This window comes from Thamnophis elegans, chromosome 4 (assembly GCF_009769535.1).
Source record: "Thamnophis elegans isolate rThaEle1 chromosome 4, rThaEle1.pri, whole genome shotgun sequence".
Classification (NCBI taxonomy): domain Eukaryota; kingdom Metazoa; phylum Chordata; class Lepidosauria; order Squamata; family Colubridae; genus Thamnophis; species Thamnophis elegans.
Window position 1 is genome coordinate 763,822 of NC_045544.1, and position 19,946 is coordinate 783,767.

Genomic DNA, 19,946 nt, shown 5'->3' on the forward strand with positions numbered 1-19,946 from the left:
GTCCGGACTTCAACTCCCAGAATTCCCCAGCCAGCATTCGCTGGCTGGGGAATTCTGGGAGTTGAAGTCCAGACATCTTCAAGTTGCCAAGGTTGAGAAACACTGGTTTAGAGACTAAAACATGTGAAGAATGGTTGCAGGAACTGGGGATGGCTAGTCTAGAGAAAAGGAGGACGAGGGGTTGACATGATAGCAGTATTCCAGTATTTGGGGAGGGGGGGCTGCCCAAAGAAGGGGGGGGGGCGTCAACTGATTTTCCAAAACACCAGAAGGCAATTGATGGAAACTAATCAAGGAGAAAATCGACCTGGAATTAAGGAGAAACTTCAGTGAGAACAATTAACCAGTGGAACAACTTGCCTTCAGAAGTTGTAGGGGCTTCATCACTGGACTTTCTAGAGAAGAGAATGGACAGCCACTTGTCTGAAATGCTATTGGGGGGGGGTCTCCTTCTTGAGCAGAAGGTTGGAGCTGGTTCCAGCTCTATTCTGATTACTTGTAAAGCGTTGTAACAAAATCCCCGCCTGTACAAAGTTAACATAACATGAAAGGCATTCCACCTTTGAAACAATTACTCAGAGAGCTGAGCATCTTTCAGGGATTTCAATCTGGATTTTGCACTGATTTTAGGATGATTTTCTCTTTAAGTAATTGTATATCCTAGCAGACATACTTCATACATGATTGTACATGCCCGTAAACTGATGCAACTTTGCATTTATCTGCAGCTTAAACGTTTAGGCACTGGCTGCTTTAGAAAAAGATGAAGCATTTTCTCTTACCTGGAGCACAAGTATTACTGTCCTCAGCACCACTTCCAGAGGATCCTTTACTCTTTTCATTGGTAGCAACTGGTACGAAGCCTTCAGGAGGCAGAGTCACCGTGTATGTTTTTCTTGAAGGTAGAATCACATTTGTCTTGTCTAGAAAAGAATAAATAGGAAACTGAGGTACACAGGATTTGCCAGAGCTTCTTCTACTAGGGCTGTGCTTCTAAGAAAGTGCAAGTAGCCACACTTATTATGTTACTCAACAACTTGCTAAAGAGCCCTCCGTGTCTGCTCCTTGTAAGTAGCCTACTCTGCCAGGAAACAGACTCTCTGGTACGGTTGGGACGGGACCGGAGGTGTCCTCATGGACGCACGGAGTGTGCGCGTACATGCGCACAGTGCATGCATGCATCTTACAGCTTCTACAACACTCCAGCTGCTCCGCGGAGCATCGCGCAGGCACTGTACCCGCCATGCTCGTGTGCGGCAGCGCAGAAGCTTTAAAACACAGGTAAGGAGCTCGGGCAGGCGGGTGGATCCTCCGGAGCACGTACCGGAACGGTATCCGGTGCTCTGGGCTGGCTCCGGTATGCCTGCAACCCAGCACTGATGCATGCCCACGACAGCTGTGGATGACTTATGAAGCAGCTTCACAAGCCTGGAAATACATATGGCTGCTTAAACGCTTCAAATAATAGTACTTTGCATGCACTGTTGAACATTAGGAGACATCTGTATGGATCTGTAGACACAGCCCTAGAAATATGGTCATTATGGTTGTTTTAGTGTGTGTGTGTGTGTGTATATATACATGTGTGTACACACACACACACACACACACACACAGACCATCAGATGTACTTTTATCCATTACATTACCCGATCTTCAGCCAACTTGCACTAGATTAATGATATTCCTGATATTTGACAATGCCGGAGTTTACACTGAAAGCCACCAGGCTCCAGGGATTAAGGATCTAGTTTAGGAGCAGGGAAGCCTGAATTGTAGTCCTGCCTTAAGCCACAAAAGACCTCTCGGCAACCTTAAGCCATTAATTCTTTATTAGCCCTAGGCAATGGCAAATGGTTTTTGTAGGGATAAAGAGTTGTCCATGCGACGGTCAGGATTTAAGAATGACTCAATTCCACCCTGTCAAATTTTAAACTGCTACCCTGCTACGATCTGTACAATAAATTCATTAAAAAGCAGAATAATTCTCACAGAGTACAACAGGAAGCAGAAGAAATATTGTTCATAAGCAACTATATGATATTGCTGAAAAACCTTTGGAAAAACCTTAATAGGACTTGACTACATTTGCCAATGCAATAACAGTATAACAGTATTTTTGGGATTATAAAACGCACCTTTTCCCCCTCAAAAAAGAGGCTGAAAATCCGGGTGCGTCTTATACACTGAATACAGCATTTTTTTTGTCTCCCAAAACCCCGCCCCTTCACCAAAACGGCCGTGCATAGCCTTGCGGAGGCTTTCAGAGTGCTCCTGGGGGCTGGGGAGGGCAGAAATGAGCGAAAAGGGGCATTTTTTGCTCAATTTTGCCCCCCTCTACCTCCAGGACCACTCTATAAGCCTCCTAAAGGCTATGCATGCCCTTTTTTTGGGAAAAAAATGGGCCCGTTTTCACAATAAATGAGCCGTTTTTGAGAGGACTGCAAAGTGCAAAAACTTTTTTTAAAAATTTGCCTCTTCAAAATCTTGGTCTGTCTTATACTCCGGTGCGCCTTATACTCTGAAAAATATGGTGCCTTGATTTTCAATATGAGAAATTTAACACAGAGGAATGAACTATCCTCATATGTATTATTATAACACAGGGCTGGCTACTGTCCACTGATTTTTAAAAAAGAAAAATAAGGATGTTCATGGACCTACAGGTGAAACTGAGCCTAGCATTTTTGCACCTTTTCCCAATATTCTAATTGTCTGAGATTGTGGATTCGGGGTTTCCATGAGCTGTAAGCCATAATCATCACAATTATGACAAATCAGGGCTTGAACTATCTTGCTTTGCATGTAAAGAGTCTATCTCATATATTAGTTTCACCTTTTAAGTTGCATTACTGAAATAAATGAACTTTTGCACGATATTCTAATTTTTTGAGTTCCACCTGTAGATCCCATTTCTAAGATTTCTATGTGAACTCCATCATTTTCAGCCCATTTTCTTGCACACATGAAATTAAATTAAGAGCATAAGACTATAAGAAACAGAGGCTGTTGCCTTTAAAAAAAAACAAAAGCTCCCAACAATTTTTCTCCAAACACCTTTAATTGCTAATGGAAAATATTCCCTTGTTTGAGGTCAAAGAGAACAGAGACAAATGATGCAGTAAGATGCAACTGATTAATCATGCAATCTGAAAAGACAGGCATCAAGCTAAAAATTAATTGAAACTATTCAGGAAATTCATTTCCCCTAAATTCAAGCTCCAACTATCTCAAACTGTCAAGTCCCGAGGTTGATTTCTCCCTCCACAGTTGATTAATAATGAGGTGTTAATCAGTGCTGGAATTAATGAGAATAAACGTGAAAGATATTTAGGCTCTTAAAAGCTCTTGGACAATACGGGTTCGCTTTTTAAAAAAAATGCAACTCTTAGATGCGATATCTTAATTTCTTCTAAAATTTATTATTTATTCATGTAAATGCAAAACGTTTGCAGGAGACATCCTGCATTCTTCCAACAGCTTCAGCACAATGTTCCAAATTAGAATTGTGCGCTCATACACAGACAACATGCAGCCCTCAAAACTTTGCATAAACTGGAATCACTATGGCTACTGAATAGTTAACTTTATTTTGAAATACATTTACACGTCAATTACGCTAACTTTAGTTTCTGTTTGGTCCTGCCTTCTTCAGCTTCCAAAATGTTGATCTTGCTTGCTGTCACGCTTGAAGAGGTTTACAAACCTAGTTTATAAGGTTTCATTCTTGAAAAGTTCATGTCTCAGATTTCCAAAGTGCCACTGGAGGGGGTCAGGTCACCCTGCTGCGTCATTTGCACCAGGAGTAACTGGCCAAGACCCTGCAGTAATGCAGCTGTGTCCCTGATTCAGGGAGCATTTCCATGTATCCTGCTTCAAAGGATGCAACACTCTCTGCGAAAGGATGTCACTCAATGTCTCGGTTCCAAGACGAAGAGGCATGACGAGGAAGGACAGACTCTTGAAGGTACTCATTCGTAGTACCCACAGGTGGTCCTCAATTTACAGCTGGCTCACGAAAGGCAAAATGGTCAAGAAAAACAGGTGCAGTCACATGACTTCATTATGGGCGCTCAGCAAATGTTTGCAGCAAGCATTCCATGGTCATGTGACCACGTTTCATAATGTTTTTGCTTGAAACTGGGATTTAGTTTGATTTTTTCCCCAGGAAAAACTGCCCCATAAGCAGGGGTTCGCTTAACAACTATGGCATTCGTTTAAGACCGCCACAAAAAAACCCGATCAAGCACAGATAACTCGTTTTACAACCATCATGACTTACGACCAAAATTGTGTGTTCAATTATGGTCCTAAGTCGAGAACCATCTGTATTAGGACAGTGGTTTCCCAACATTGATAACTTTGAAAGGTGGATTTCAACGCCCAGCATGGTGGCTGGGGAATTCTGGACACTAAAGTCAGAAGTGGGATTCAGCCGGTTTGGACCGGTTCGCCCTGGAAATTGCGGGCTGCCCCATCTGCCCAGCTCTGTGGCCCCCCTATTTAGGCACGTTTTTAAAGCCAAAGCGCATGCGCAGAAGGCTCCCATTTGCGAACCAGTAGGGAAAGTAAGCGAGTGCCACCCGATGAAAGTCCATACCTCTTAAAGCTGCTAAAATTCAGAAAGATTGCAGGAGACTGAAGTGTGCATTGCTCATTAAATTCTAAATTATAATATGTATGTACTGAACAATTGGTTTTGTTTTTAATTTGCAACAACATATAAACCAGCAAGTCCACTTCTGCCATGAGGATTTCTCCTTGATTCTTCTTTTTGTTTCTTTTGGGGCATTTGGGAACTCAGTCCAGCTTTGATTAGGGGCTCCATTTGCATGTCTACTAGGGTAACAGCAGGAGTAGGGATTCAAAAGCAGTTGATCAGCAGACTCAGCTCCACCTAAGCAAATAATTTCTTGCTGGACCGGACTAAAATAAGAGCCTGCTGCTTGAATTCTCAGCTTATTGATCAGGAGGCCCTATATGGTGCCTTTTAAGCTTGGTATCCGCTGTGCACAATTGAACTTTGCTACGTACCAGGTCTGGCAAAGCATCTGAAAGAAATACTGTGCAGTGAGTAGGAGGGAAAACAAAGCCCGTCTTCTGAATGCTTTTCCGAATCCTATAATCACAGGCAAAGCTTTATTGTGGCCTTGGAGCCAGGAAAATACTAGACAGAAGTTCATTCTATACAGAAGTCCCAGGTACACGTAGATATGAATAAAATGTAGGCCTAGAAGGTAATAATATTAGTGGCAATCACAGGGATTAAGGCTAGTCTTCAGTTGGGGGTAAAACACGGGTATCAAACTCGCTGCATCACATGACCGTCACCTGATGTTTCATGATGTTTTTCCCCTTTGCGGAAGGGTGCCTTCGCATGGCGCATCAGGCCCGTGGGCCGCCTGTTTGATACCCCTGGGGTAGAACAAATAAAACAAATAGAGCAGAGGTGGCTATTCAGCAGGTTCTGACCAGTTCTGGAGAACCAGGAGAGGAAATTTTGAGTAGTTCGGAGAACCAGTAAATACCACCTCTGGCTGGCCCCGCCCCCATCTATTCTCTTCCTCCTGAGTCCCAGCTGATCAGGAGGGAATGGGGATTTTGCATGGGGAGAGAATGGAGAATTTATAGTATCCTTCCCCTGGAGTGGGGAGGGAATGGAGATTTTACAGTATCCTTCCCCTGCCACACCCACCAAGCCATGCCAAGCCCACAGAACTGGTAGTAAAATTTTTTGAATCCCACCACTGAAACAGAGGCACAAAACTGGGCAACCTGGAAAAACATAGATCAGAATGCTGGTCTGATAGAAGAAGCAACAAATAAGCATTGCACCTTCGTGCCAAGGTAATGGAAAGGGATAGATGGCTGTCATCTGAGATTTCCTCTAAGGTTGGGATGTCCAACCATGTCCACTTTAGGACCTGTGGACTTCAAGTTCCAGAATTCCCCAGTCAGCCATACTGGCTGGGGAATTCTGGGAGTTGAAGTCCACAAGTCTTAAAGTGGACATGGTTGGAGACCCTTGCTCTAAAGAGGAAGTAACAAAGGATCATGGGGCTCAGGGGCTCCTCAGGTTCAACCCTCCATATGGGCATATGCACCTCCATAGGGCTGTTTTATGCGGGCCCCACAGGAATGTGGGAGGATAAAACAGCCAACAAGATAAAGACTCTGAAAGTGAAATTTCAGACTCAGGATGGAAGAGAGATCGGTTGGGTGGACTGGTTTGGAAGTCAATAGTCCAGGCGTTGCTTAAGACGATTCCTGGCATTTCCAAACCTTCATGGAAAAAGGCTATCCAAAGAGACACCGAAAGGCTGGAAGTTTGCTATTAGTTCTTGTTAACCACGTTGATTTTAAAATAGTCTCTTAGAACCACCAGAGCCAGGCATTCAAGGCAGAAGAAAAAAGAATCAGAAATTAACGAGATAGCACCAAACTCTGGAATCCACCGAAACCAAACATTTCTCCAGCCAGAAGAGAGCGTTCTTCATGCATCTCAGAAACGCAAGGGCAGCTCTTCTAAACTTGGACCGGGCTGCTTCTAGGGGATTAAACTTTGTAAAAGTAAGGATCTGAACACCGTAAAGAAGCTGAGGAATACCCTGAGCAAGAAAGGCCTTGCAGGCTGCAGAAAAGAAGATCCGAGCTGCTTAGCCTCAGATGCAAAAAGCCAATTCTTGAAGGAGAAGCCAGAATCAGAGGATGCATCAGATGTGCAGCGACAAGGTCATCCCCCCCCCCTTCCCCAAAAGTCCCTAGTCAAATTTAGCATGTGATGTGAAGGCAGCAGGTTGGTCTTGTCCCCCACCATGTGTGAACATAACTAGTTCACACATCACAAATTATCTTGTGATTATCTTGTGACACCTCTGTTAACGCTTAGAGGGATCAAGTAAATCACCGAGCTGCCTCTCAATTCCCCATTTCCCCTCCCTCTGTTCTCCACCCAAGTTCCCCATTAAAGGGATAGGAAGCCAGTTAAGCATCCCTTCCATTGGTTTTTCCCCCCTTAATTCATTCACACACACACACATACACACCCCTTTCTCTCTCTTCCTCCCTCCCTCCCCATTTATTTAGCACTTCAAGGATATTCTATGAGCTCAGATCTCATTGGAAGCCTTCCCTGAATCTTTCCCCTTCCCTTTTCTCCTCCTTCTCTTCAACAGACTTTGGGACAGGTGAGGCCTCTCAGGGTCTCTCTTTTTTTTTAAAGCTTAAAGCTTTTAAAGCTTACAATCCTTCAAGCTACATACTTGCTTTGAGGTATATGGGGGCACATATTTAATGTGTGCTGTCACTTGACTCTGCTATATAGGATCGTCTCTGAATGTGAAGGAGCACAGTGGCTTGCGTGGTTAGGATGCTGGCTTGACAAGCTTGCATTCGAGACCCGAGTGCTGCCATGGGAATGGGGTGAGTCCCCATTCTGGGCTCCGGCTCCAGCTCCTGCCAGGGGTGTGAGAGGAGCCCTCGTCGGCTAATCCTTTCAACCCAGAGGCACCTCAGGGTGTCCAACGTGAGTGCGATGTGATCTCCAGCTTTTCAAACGACGGGGACGGGCAACCTCCTCGTGCTGTCCAGAAAGCTTATATCTCTCTTGGGTATTAAGGGAGGCAAATGGGAACTGCCTCCATGAGGACTTAGAGCCCGACTACCTAAGGGAATTTGTTTCAGCAAGACGTTGAGATCTGCAGGAAAAACCCAGAAACTCTACTGTTTTCTGAGACTGATGTATTAGGCAGACGGAAGATGGTCATTCCCAGAGTTTGGAAGGCATCATTAAGCAGTTGGCTACCATTCTGCCTTTATAAAATACATATAAAAAGGACTTATTTTTAGTCCAGTCTTTAGAAGCCAGAGGTTTTATTGTTTGTATTTTAATTTACCAATCACATTTTTTCATTGTTCTAATGATTCCTCTAAGTTCCTTTGGAACAGGAACATTATTTATTTGCTAGTTTTTATGCTTTTTATGCTATTTTGAATTATAAATTACCCTGGTTGTTCAATAGTTATCCTAAAGGATCATTCAGATTAGAGAAACTAGATTGCAAATACACTTAGAATATTGTATGCTGTCCTGGATATGGTCTTTTAAAACCTATATTCCAATCCCCCCCCCCAAAGGATTAATGCTATTCCACATTCTCTACTTTGATCTTCTAGCTGCTAAAGGCAGCTTCAAGAGAAGAATGAGAAACACCATGAAGGGTATCATAGAAGAGGTGAAAGAAAACTTTGGTCCATGAGCCACATATACATTCCACCTTATGAATATTTAGGGGGGGGGAATTACAATGGGTGTTTTAGGACAATGTAATATTTTAGCTGAATCTTACCTATAAGACTCTTTGGTAATTGACCAAATAGTGAAACCTAATATCCCTCTCCCACCCCAAAAGTAAGAGAAAGAAATTAATGAACTATGGCTGGTTACACTTAGGAGATGATCAGGCTGAGCTCAGGGTTGGGGTCAAAGTGTCATCAGTTCGCAATTGTTATGCTCCCACAAGGGACCTAAGTCCCGGGCCCCATGAATTCCACTGCTCTTCCCTAGCACCAATTTGCCTTAACAGATTCTTGTGGACAGACAGCATGAAATAAACTCATAGCACTTTTGAACACTGTGCTGGCTCCTGAATTTCTTGCACCTGACATGAATCTCATCGATTCCCCCCCAAAATTTCACAGATTACAATAAAACCACAGCATGGCATCGGATCCACAAGCTGGAGTGATGGCAGACTGAATTGGATGGACTCCATCTGCAGGCACCAAGACAGTTTGGAAACCGAGGTGTGGAATTTAGCAGCTAACGTGTATCAGATGCTCCAGCAGATGAAACAATTAGCTCAAGAATAGGCTTCTCCACCGCCTCCACCACCTGGTGCATTGCAATGACTTCAAGGATCCTTAGAAAGCCTCTCATCTTCCACTAAATTCTGTAAAAACGGCTTCGAGATTCACTGAAAAACCCAGACAAGGAAAGTCCTAACGCATCTAAACAAGGTTGCAAAAAATGACTTGAAATATGAAAAGCCTCAAGGAGGAAGGATCGAAACCACCCCACATGTGTATTCAGGAATGGCTTAAAGCATGTATTAAAGACAGTCTACAGAAGTGTAAAGTTTTGAGATACCCTAATGTTGTGGCCCAGCAGGAGCCGTTGGAGCTGCCACCAGACTCCAACAGCGAGGGGCCCAATGAGTCGGCTCTGGAGGACCCTGGACAGGGTTCCGACTCCGAGCAGGGCGCAGAAAGGCTGGTTGGCCACCAGGAGGCGCCTGAGCCTTGGACCAGTGGGGAGGAGACAAGGGAGAGTGAGACGGACACCAGTAGTGAGTTGTTCCTGGACGCACGGTGCCTTAATTATTCCTGTTTTTTTCTCTATTCTTTATATATTAAGTCAAAAGGGAAATGGTTTCATTTCTAGTTCTAGCAAGATTTCTTCAAGGCATTCTCCCTTAACGCACTCTTCCCCATGAGTGGTGCCACTGCATGCTTGATTCTAAATCTGAGCTGCATTTCACGAGGTGGTTTGATTATTCCTCTTGAGCTCACTTTAGTCCTCCTTGCAGCCCAGTGCTTCACTTCCCACCACTCTGGGCCTTCAAATATATCTGGAAGGAGCCCTCTCCCTCTGATGCCCAGTAGGATTGGAGGTATTTGAGAAGCACTTGGTCAGGCTATGTCTGATGCCCTCCAGGTATATTAGGATACAATTCCAACAATTCCTAACCAACTTGGTTTAGCTGAGTAGAAATTATGTAGTTTAGAAAGCATTCAGCTAAGGAAAGTTTAGTGGGCAGAGTAAAAAAACTTCCTAGCAAACTGTTCTCTTTTATATCTTTTCAGAAAAAAAAAGCAGAGAGAAATATTGAAGGCTTGCAGTGTCATCCTTCTGGCACAGTTCAATTTTGCTATCTATGTACGTTTTAGATTATACTGCGTAGTGAGTAAGAAGGCCTCAGACCTTACTAACTTTGCAGTGCCAGGATGAAAAAGCTCTCGTTCGCATTAGAGCAACCTCATATTGTGGAGCCCTGGGATGTCAGCCCTCGGAGTTGGACTCAGCCACAACTGAAGCTGCTTCACACACTCACTCACACCCAGCGCAATTCCTCTAAGGATCTCCGCACCCTGCTGAAGTGGGCAACTCACAAAGAAGCATCAACGCGCTGCACAAAACAGGCAAACTTAAGGAAAGATTGGCAACAGTTGAGCACGCTGGGCAAGAAGGGGATTTAAGTCTGACGGAAACAAGCTTCCATTGCTAGGAACAACTTAAGCCTCTGGCTTCTTTAGACTTGTGTGACTTTGGCTTGGAATCCAGTTATTTACAACCGTGGCTCATTCACTAAGATTTCATCCCTCCCTTGGTTTGCCATCATAAACCTTCAGCTCGACTTTGGACCACTCGACCTGGGATTCTCCTTTGCTCAGCTAAGTTTTTAACTGCAATGATTTGCTGCACCCCTGCTTCTGCCTTGGACTCTGCCAACTCCTGCTGCCTTGCTGTGAAATCTTGCAAAATTAAAAAAAAGGCTTATCCTTAACACCAAGTATGATCAGGACTGTGTGTAACTCTTGAAAGGGAGCCGGTTCCAAGAAAGCCAAGATGCAAAATTGCAGCTCTCTGATCACATGATGTCTGCAACCCTTGTGGAGATATAATCAGGACTCACGACAGCCAAGCAGACAATTCAGCCCTGCAGCAGGAGCTCCTGGCCCATGGTTCCCAGCATAGCTCCCTTGTCCTGTCCACAGTCCCCTGGTCTCACCTCATATGAGGAGAAGCCCATTTTCTCTGCCCGGCACCAAGTTCTTCTCACCTCGCTGTGCCTCATTGGAGAGAAGCCACTAAGAGGGGCCTCTCTCCCATCTGATGCAGATCTAAGTGTGATGCTTTCTCTGCCCCCCCCCCCCCGGTCCGCTGAGAGACGCTCCTGCATATAATTGTCATGTTCCCCATGACATCAACATGCCACTGATACTGTTTAGCCGGTTTGGTGGAGTGCTTAAGGCACCAGGCTAGAAAGTGGGAGAGAGTGAGTTCAAATCCCGCCTTAGCCATTAAAGCAGGGGTGAAACCCAGCAGGTTCTGACTGGTTCTGGAGAACCGGCAGCGGAAATTTTGAGTAGTTTGGAGAACCGGCAAATGCCACCTCTGGCTGGCCCCAGAGTGGGGAGGAAATGTACAAAAAATTGAATTTCACTACTGCCTGAAAGTCATGAAAGATTGAGCTCCGGCCAGTCATTCTCTCCCGGGACACCCCACCTCACAGGGTTGTTGTTGTGGGGGGGGGAAGAGAAGGAGGATGAGGAGGAAGAAGTGTAGGATATGTTCGCCGCCTCAAATTATTTGTCAAGTAATAAAGGCAGGATACAAATAAATAAAGAATTCTTTCTCCAGTCAAGCAAATCTTCGGCTCCCAGGTTTCTATGTAATACAAATAATCCAGATAGTCCTTCACTTACAGCTGCAACAGCTCTTTTAGGCAGAAGGAAGCCTTTTCATCTGGGGACAGACAGAATTACTATCAATCAGAGTGACAGCCGGATTTATTGAAGCGATACAAGTAAGGGGCCAGAAGCCACCCTTGCTTAACTGCTCTGTGTGCGATAACAGCTCCAGAAAGATCCCACAGGGAAAAACATCTCACTCTCAACAAGACATTAGAATAAAAAAATAGGAATAAAAAGAAGCAACATTTTATCTATTGAGGACCCCTGAAATTTTCCCCCACAGCCTTTGGAATCAAATCAAGAGCAGATTTTAAATTCAAAAGACCGGTTGCTGCCAGGAGAGTATCTTTTTCAGCTAAATAATGCAGGATGAAACCCATGGCCCAAGGGTGAGTGGTCCCTTCTAGATCCTTCTTGCTCCTCAGCAAGGACAATTTCACTTTGGATCCAACCCAACATTTTAAAATAGATGTATTTTGCATATAGCTTGCTTATTAAGCAAGCTAATAGGTCTGTAATTGCCAAGGTCAGATCTATTTCCATTATCCTTGCCGAATGGGTGACAATGGCCGAGGGGTGGCATACACTTACCTTCCCTACTGGTTCACAAATGTGAGCGGGCGGGCGCTTTTGGTGAAAAAAAATGGCCTACACGGGATGCCGTAGAGATGGGGTGGGTGGGCGGAGCCACGCCACGATTCCCGCTACCGGTTCAGGTGAACTAGTCTGAACCAGTAGAATACCGCCTTTGCAATGGCCATGTTCCAGTCAGAGAGAAAACACGTTGCGCTGTGAATATAAGTAAATAAATCAACCAGCATTGGACCCCAATAACTATTATTCGCCTTTAGTAATTCTTGGGGATGACATAATCTCCAAGAGGTTTTCCAGGTTTCAGTTGTGCAATAAGATCCTTCCTGTCAATTAGAAGTGGCTACTTGGGAGATACTTTACAATAGGGATTATCAGGGAGTTATTTAGTAGTTCTAATTAACAGTTATTTGAAATTAATTCTCCAAATATCTGCAGATATCTGACACACAGAATATGTGCCTCTACTCACAGGACAGTAGTTGATGGCACCAGAACATCAAGCTTCTAGGCCTTTTGGCAAAAAAACAAGTGTGCTATCTGTTCTTATAATATACTACTTGTCGCTAAGAGATTTTTATCAGGGCTTTGATTTTTATCCACTTCTGATTGGCTATATGGATACTGTGTTTTTCTAATCTTTCCATTTTACACTTTTTCAGTAGCTTTTTAGGGGGGGGGGAGGTGTTTCACCACTGCTTGTTATGATGTCTCGTATAACAGAAGTCCAAAGCTATGGCATTACAGACCTTGATCCATTAAGGAGATGATGTAGCAACCACGTTCTTGATGTATAATATCAACGTGTGGTGTCTGTGAACTATGAGACACATCCTCCTTTATGAGACACAGATTGACCATCAATAGACAAGATAGATATCAACATCTACATGCTGGGTAAAAGAGGCAATCAACAAGCCAAAAAGAGAACCAACCAACCAGAACACCTCGCCATCAGCAATCAAAACCCAGATGAGCATAGATAAACATCAAGATTAATATCAGACCAACAATCACAAAGTAAACAATAACCCAGTCGAAGAGTTGCCAAAGAAGCTTTGAGTAAACAGTCCAACTGAAGAATCTCCAAGACCATTGTCACCAGCACTGAGCTATGAGACTCGAGCTGCCCATCCTGGACTCTCCCGTCGATCCAATGGAGAACAACCAAGCTCGGAGTGCACCAAGGACCCCTCACACATCTTCCCATTCGCCATCTGTTGCTAACCACTAGATTTTATCTTCATATGATGATGCTATAGATTGGCCCTTGTTGGAGCTGTAATAAGAGTTGCCTGAAGCATGAGATGGTAAGCAAATGGATGCGATTAAAAAATAAAATAAAATAACCAAAATGTTACTTATAAAGAGGAGAATTAGTGAGACACCAGGAAGGCATAGTTTTGAAAATTACTGTCAATTGCTATAAATTACTAAACTTATATATATCAAATAACTCTACCATCCCTTACTGATTCAAGGAATTTTGCCTAGATTATTATCTGTCAATGCTTGGGATGATCTATGCAACCGAAACTGAGAGTTAAAAGCAGCAGTTCATTGATCCAAACCATAAAATTATGGCTTTAGAAGATTATGAATAATCAGCAGCCATACTGATAGTTATGTCATGTTAACATAATCACCCAACAGAAGACAAATTCTTGATGGAAAGGCATTTAAAATGTCATATTCTACTGTGCAAAGTAATAATTACAGTCTGTTGCTCCTTCTTGCAATAGTAATTAACTGCTAAAATGAATTGTTTAATCAGTCTGCAGAAGTTGTTTATTCCAATATTGCACTGCCAAAGAGTCTCTCATGAATATGTATAGACAATATTTCCTTTGCTTGCCAGTCTATCTCCAGTCCTCAGTCCTCCAAATCACAGACATTTTAAATACAAGACAAGCAACATTTTGTTAAGGCTGCATGGGCAAAGTATGCTTTAAGTTGCTGGCATTCCGGAACTGGCAAGGAAATACATCTGTTCTTGTAAATCAACTCCACAAGTGCAGCAAAGGAATTTAGAAAGAACTCACATTACATTTAAAATACCACATTAAAAACAAACAAGGGTTTATTGCAACCCCAGATTATTGATTCCAGCAATATATTTGCCACTCTAGAGAAATATTATCAATATAGAGAATGTAGAAAGAAGGTATTACTCTTTCTCAATAATTCTGAATTATTATCTAGTAATATGTTATGGTTCTTCTATCTATTCACGTGGGGCACATTCCACATTTAATAGCAAATATGCTCCTTTTCTCTGATGAATATGCATGATTACTGGCTCCCAACAGTGTTCTCAAACCCATTTCTGAAGTAATGATTATGTAATTGTAGGGCTACAGGCTATTCATTCCTTTGCTCTCCAATCCACTTAAATTCTGCTAGGTCCTTTTCAATAAACTTGCAGCTTTAGGAATCAAGGAAAGACTTCATTTTATATAACCTAAAGAAGATTCTACTACTTTGATACCGTCAAAAAAACTTTGCAGATATGTCCATAAAGTCATCAGGATGAAGCAAAACTCAAGCTTTTATGGTTAAAAAGAATTATAATTGATCAAGATGTATCGGCTTGGGGATAAAATAATAACATGAATTAAAGATACAGCAGCCTCTTTAAATCAATGGACTTAATTTTACTTAATTTTGATCAGACTTTCCCAATGAAACTAATTCTACTTGGAGTTAGAAATCCTCGGATTCCAAAGGAACGCAATTTGAAGATGAAGAAAGCTGTATTAGACTGATAAATCAAGCAGGGCAATGAAAGACTTCATCTTCTAAGGCAAAAACATATTTTGGAACTCAAAGAGAAACACCTATCTGCAACTCCTTAAACTAAATGCATATTTTGTGGGACCACAGTGAATTTTAAATCCAAAGAGACATGTGCCCCTAATATCAAATGATTGATGGAATGTGTGTGTGTGTGTGTGTGTGTATACATACATACATACACACACATACACACATACATGCAAAATAGACCAACTATGATTTTTTTAAAGCATTTTTATTACTTAGGAGGGCCATTTAGCATAAAATAACATTCCTGCTATTTATTCTTTGGGTCTCTGTCAAGAATTGTGTGGTTTTCTCTTTTGAGAATGTTTCCTGGAGCATATAGGTAGTCTTCATTTAGCAACTACGACTGGGATTGCAAGTAAATCATTAAGCAAAGCGGTTGCTATGTGAAACCATCTCTGCTTATATTCATACTTCAGCTTTCCTTTGTTTTACAGACCTGTGAAGGTTATAAATGTAGTTATAAAATTACTTTTTCATAACTGTGAATGGTACCCGGTACAATAACTGCAAACAGTCACTAAACAAGGACTACTTACATAGGATGTGGACACCACTCATATAAATTTGAGTCAACTTGATTAGAATGCTTGATTGCATCGTAGCAATAGCACTTAGACTTATATACCGCTTCCCAGTGCTTTACAGCCCTCTCTAAGCAGTTTACAGAGTCAGCCTCTTGCCCCCAACAATCTGGGCCCTCATTTTACCGACCCTGGAAGGATGGAAGGCTGAGTCAACCCTGAGCCGGTGAGAATCAAACTGCCAAACTGCTGACAATCGGCAGTCAGCAAAATTAGCCTGCAATATTGCATTCTCACCACTGCACAGCCATGGCTCTCAGGTTGTAATATCAAGCATTGTGTTCGATTTAAAAACACCAGATGATACTTCAGGGCCAAAGGATGCATTATTTTCACAAGCGAAGGGATTTTTTTAAGGGCGTATGTACAGGGGAAAAAATCATAATTCAATGCACGGCTGTTTTGAATGTGAACTAAGTTTAACCAATCTACATCCACTCTTCCTTTCAGCTGAATACTAAGGAGTAATTCCTGAGGGTCCACTTGTCAGTCTTTCAAAGATGGCAATTTACAATTCACAGGTGTGTTTTAGTGGCACATTATCAAAGGTGACTTTTGTTTTGCACCTGATATCTGAATAGTTACGATATGTTTTTAGTTTCTGAAGTTAATTTTTGCCTTGCTAATATTTTATGTTTTAAAAAATGCTAGTTGTAGATACTGTGTTTCCCCGAAAATATGACATGTCCTCATAATACAGCCATGCCACATTTTTCTGGTGGACAAAAATATAAGCACCCCCCCACACACACACATATAAGCCCCCTGGGCAACCCCCCCACCTCCAGCCAGGCAGAGCTCACCAACCTAGCAGTATCTCGAAGGTACCAAGCCGCGGAAATCTGGTGATCGCGTTGCTTGGCGCCTTTGGGATACCACTAGGTTGGTGAGCAGCGCTGTGCCCAGCCGAAGAGGGGGGTTTTGGGCGGCTGCTCTCTTGTGAGCGGGCTCCCAAAGAGCCGGGCACAGCCTCATGGGCGAATGGCTGTGTTGCGCTGTCGCAGCAGTGCAAGACAACAGCCATGAAGTGACCACGCTCATGAGCAGCCACCCGGTAAACTCCCTTTGCAGCTGGGCACAGCGCCATTCACTGACCTAGGGGTACTGCCAAGCCGTGTGAGCGCCTGTTCGCTGCCACCCAGCTCCCATGCCTTGGCGCCTTCCAAATGCCAGTGAATGGTGCTCTGCACAGCTGTGGAGAGGGGGGTTGCACAAGCGGCTGTTCTGCTCTCGCTCACCCACCTCCAAGCCTCATGATGCATGGCCCAGCTCTCAGCCAGGGCACCTCCACCGTCACCATCCCACCCTGGCTTTTTCCGTGGCTTCCGACCCGAGTCTTTCGGCAGTGGCCACTCTGGGCGCACACTCTATGGTTGTATGCTCTACAGGCAGCTGGCCCACAACCATAGAGTGTGCGCCCAGAGCAGTCACTGCCAAAAGACTTGGGTTGGAAGCCGCGGAAAAAGCCAGGCTGGGATTGCGGCGGCAGCGGAGGTGCCCTGGCTCCATAATGAGAACTGGGCCATGCATCGTGAGGCTGGGGGGTGGGTGAGCGAGAGCGGAACAGCTGCTCATGCAACCCCCCTCTCCAGCTGTGCAGAGCACCATTCATTGGCATTTGGAAGGCGCCAACCCGCATGAGCCGGGCAGTGGCGAACAGGCACTCATGCGGCTTGGCGATACCCCTAGATAAGTGAATGGTGCTGTGCCCGGCTGCAAAGGGGGTTTGTCGGGTGGCTGCTCATGAGCGTGGTCGCTTCATGGCTGTTGTCTTGCACTGCTGCGACAGTGCAACACAGCCATTTGCCCATGAGGCTGTGCCCGGCTCTTTGGGAACCCGCTCACAAGAGAGCAGCCGCCTGGCAACCCCAAAACAATAAACCCTCCCTCCATAATAGAGGCCAAGCCATATTTTGTACATAAAAAGAAAATAAGACCCTGTCGTATTTTCAGGGAAACACGGTAGCCGTTGTTCCCTTGGTAAAGTACTATTACTGTTTTAAAACTGTGACTTGTAATACAGCAATTCAATGCCCAAATCTAACCTAAAAGGCAAATACTGATGCACTTGAAGCCAAGAACTTTAGTAAAAATGGTCTTGGGTGTAGCTTTGCAGCAAAGGAGCAATTAAACCCCAAACATATCATTTTGAGTTCATCCAAAATCGTTTTTGGATTATAAAGATACAGGGCTTATCCAGACACCCTGCTTGCTGTGGCATAGATGGCCCACTAACTATTTGTGAAGGACATGAATGCATGAGGTTCTGAGTATGACTCTAGCCCACCAGGATGGTACCTCTATCTGCTCCACTTTTAAAGGGGCTTTCCAGTTTCTGCCAGCACAAACTCTGCTGAGTGATCGGTCTGCAATTTCTGGAGCAAGTTTAGAGGAAAATGCTGGCTCAGCTGTGAGATGCTAGCTAAGGCTACTACAGACATGTCCCACCCTGCCCTTGGCTATTTATTGCCAGGATTGCTGTATTTTTCGGAGTATAAGACACAGCAAGGTTTTGAAGAGGCAAATTTAAAAAAAGTAGGTAGGTAGATAGAGGGATAGAGAGGGAGAGAAAGAAAGAGAAATAAAGTACATAGGTAGGTAGAGAGAGTAGTTAGTTAGATAGGTGGGTAGATAAAGGGATAGAGAAAGAGAGATAGATAGAGAAATACAGTAGGTAGGTAGGGAGAGGGATAGAGAGAAACAAATAGAAATAGATAAAGAAATACAGTAGATAGGTAGAGAGAGTGAGAGTAGGTAGGAAGGTAGATAGAGGGATAGAGAGAAAGAGAGAAATGCAGTAGATAGGTAGAGAGAGAGAGTAGGTAGGTAGGTAGATGTTTCCAGGTGTATTAATCCATGTGCTGAAGAAGGAAATCGCTGACAAACCTTAAGACTTTGTTTCTGCTGGCACAGCATTTGATCAATGTAATTCTCATCAGTTAAAAAGGAAAAAAAAGTTTTTGCACTCTGCAAACCTCCGAAAAACAGCCCGTTTTTCGTGAAAACGGGCCTTTTTTTTAAGTAAAAGGCATAAATAGCCTTGGGGGGCTTATAAAGTGTTGCTGGGGGGGCAAAAACAGCCCATTTTTGCTCATTTCTGCCCTCCCGAGCCCCCAGGAGCTCTCTGAAAGCCTCCATAAGGGTATGCACAGCCATTTTGGTGAAGGGGGCGGGGCTTCGGGAGGTAAAAATGCTATATTCGATGTATAAGATGCACCCAGATTTTCAGCCTCTTTTTTGAGGAAAAAAGGTGCGTCTTATAGTCCGAAAAATACGGTATTTAATCTTACTTCTCTCTTATCAACAAATACCGATATGTCTTCCTGTCTTAAGTCTTCCAGTTTTAGTGCTTGATATATGTCCTGAGATCCAGGCTAATGGACGTGTGTGTAAAACAGTGCCAAAGGTGTGGGAGATTGGGCAAATGTACCATGGTTTGGCTGGCAGAACATCCGAGGCTGAGAGCCAGGAGCCCAGCAAAGAGGTTGCCAACATCCCCGGAGTCAAAACAGATTGTTTTGATTCTAGGGATACTTTGATACTTTCTGTTGATACTTTCATAGATCCAAACAGTGTTACATCATCAAACTTGCTGACATTGATTGACTGGGTTTAGATATCATAGCAAAGCAAAATGGAACTAGTTGGGCATTACAGGAAATTCTTGTTTAATTATCATGTATATCAGTGCTGGGTTCCGGATCCCGTTGCAACTGGTATGGTCGCAACAGGGCCCGGTGTCCTTCAGATGAACGCGCGCGGCAAGCGTATGCATCTTACCTTCCAGCAATGCCTCCGCAAGCCTCTCTGACACTCCAGCTGCTCAGCGGAGCATCACGCAGGCGCTGTACGCGCCATGCCTGTGTGCGGAAGCACCAAAGGCTTTAAAGACAGGTAAGGAGTACGGGCTGGCGGTGGGCTCTCCGGAGCACCATACCGGAATGGTACCGGGGCGTACCACCTGCAACCCACCACTGATGTATATGGACACTCACACGCCAATGCACACATGCAAACATTACCTTGGACCCTGGAATCTTTTTCCAAAGCTGCCGCTTTCTTTGCCTCCTCCTGAGTTGCAACTGCAGCTTTCAAAACAGGAGGGCTTTCCACGCTTGAAGAAACTACATCGGGAAGTACAGGAGCAGGGAAGAGTTTTTCCAGGACTTTCTTCTGGAACACTAAAAAAGTAACAATATAATAAAGACGTTAAAGTCTTGATAAAGCAAGAAAAAGCTTTAAAAACAAACATAAAAATAAAAAACCCCATCTTCCATTACAAATAGTAGAAAGTGTGTCAGTTGGTTACAGTATTTCCATGCATCTCTTCCATAGTCATCACCTGCTTTTCATATCAAATCGCATATTTTAAATTCACCTATATCACAATTATTATATCTCAACCTTAATTTGACTATAATTGTTTTTACGTCCTTTTATATATAATATTAAATTTAGAATAGGATTATATGA

At 43.7% G+C, this 19,946-nt stretch overlaps 1 protein-coding gene across 1 annotated transcript in view; it reads right to left on the reverse strand.

Moving 5' to 3' along the window:
• The window catches only part of ERICH1 (glutamate rich 1), a 77,340-nt gene that overhangs the window by 41,702 nt on the left and 15,692 nt on the right, over positions 1 to 19,946 (reverse strand). Inside the window, exons 2-3 of the mRNA XM_032216385.1 lie at positions 19,496 to 19,654; positions 783 to 923 (exon numbers count right to left, since the gene is read on the reverse strand). Of these exons, the coding sequence (XP_032072276.1) occupies positions 783 to 923; positions 19,496 to 19,654 (300 nt within the window). The remainder of the gene's footprint in view (positions 1 to 782; positions 924 to 19,495; positions 19,655 to 19,946) is intronic.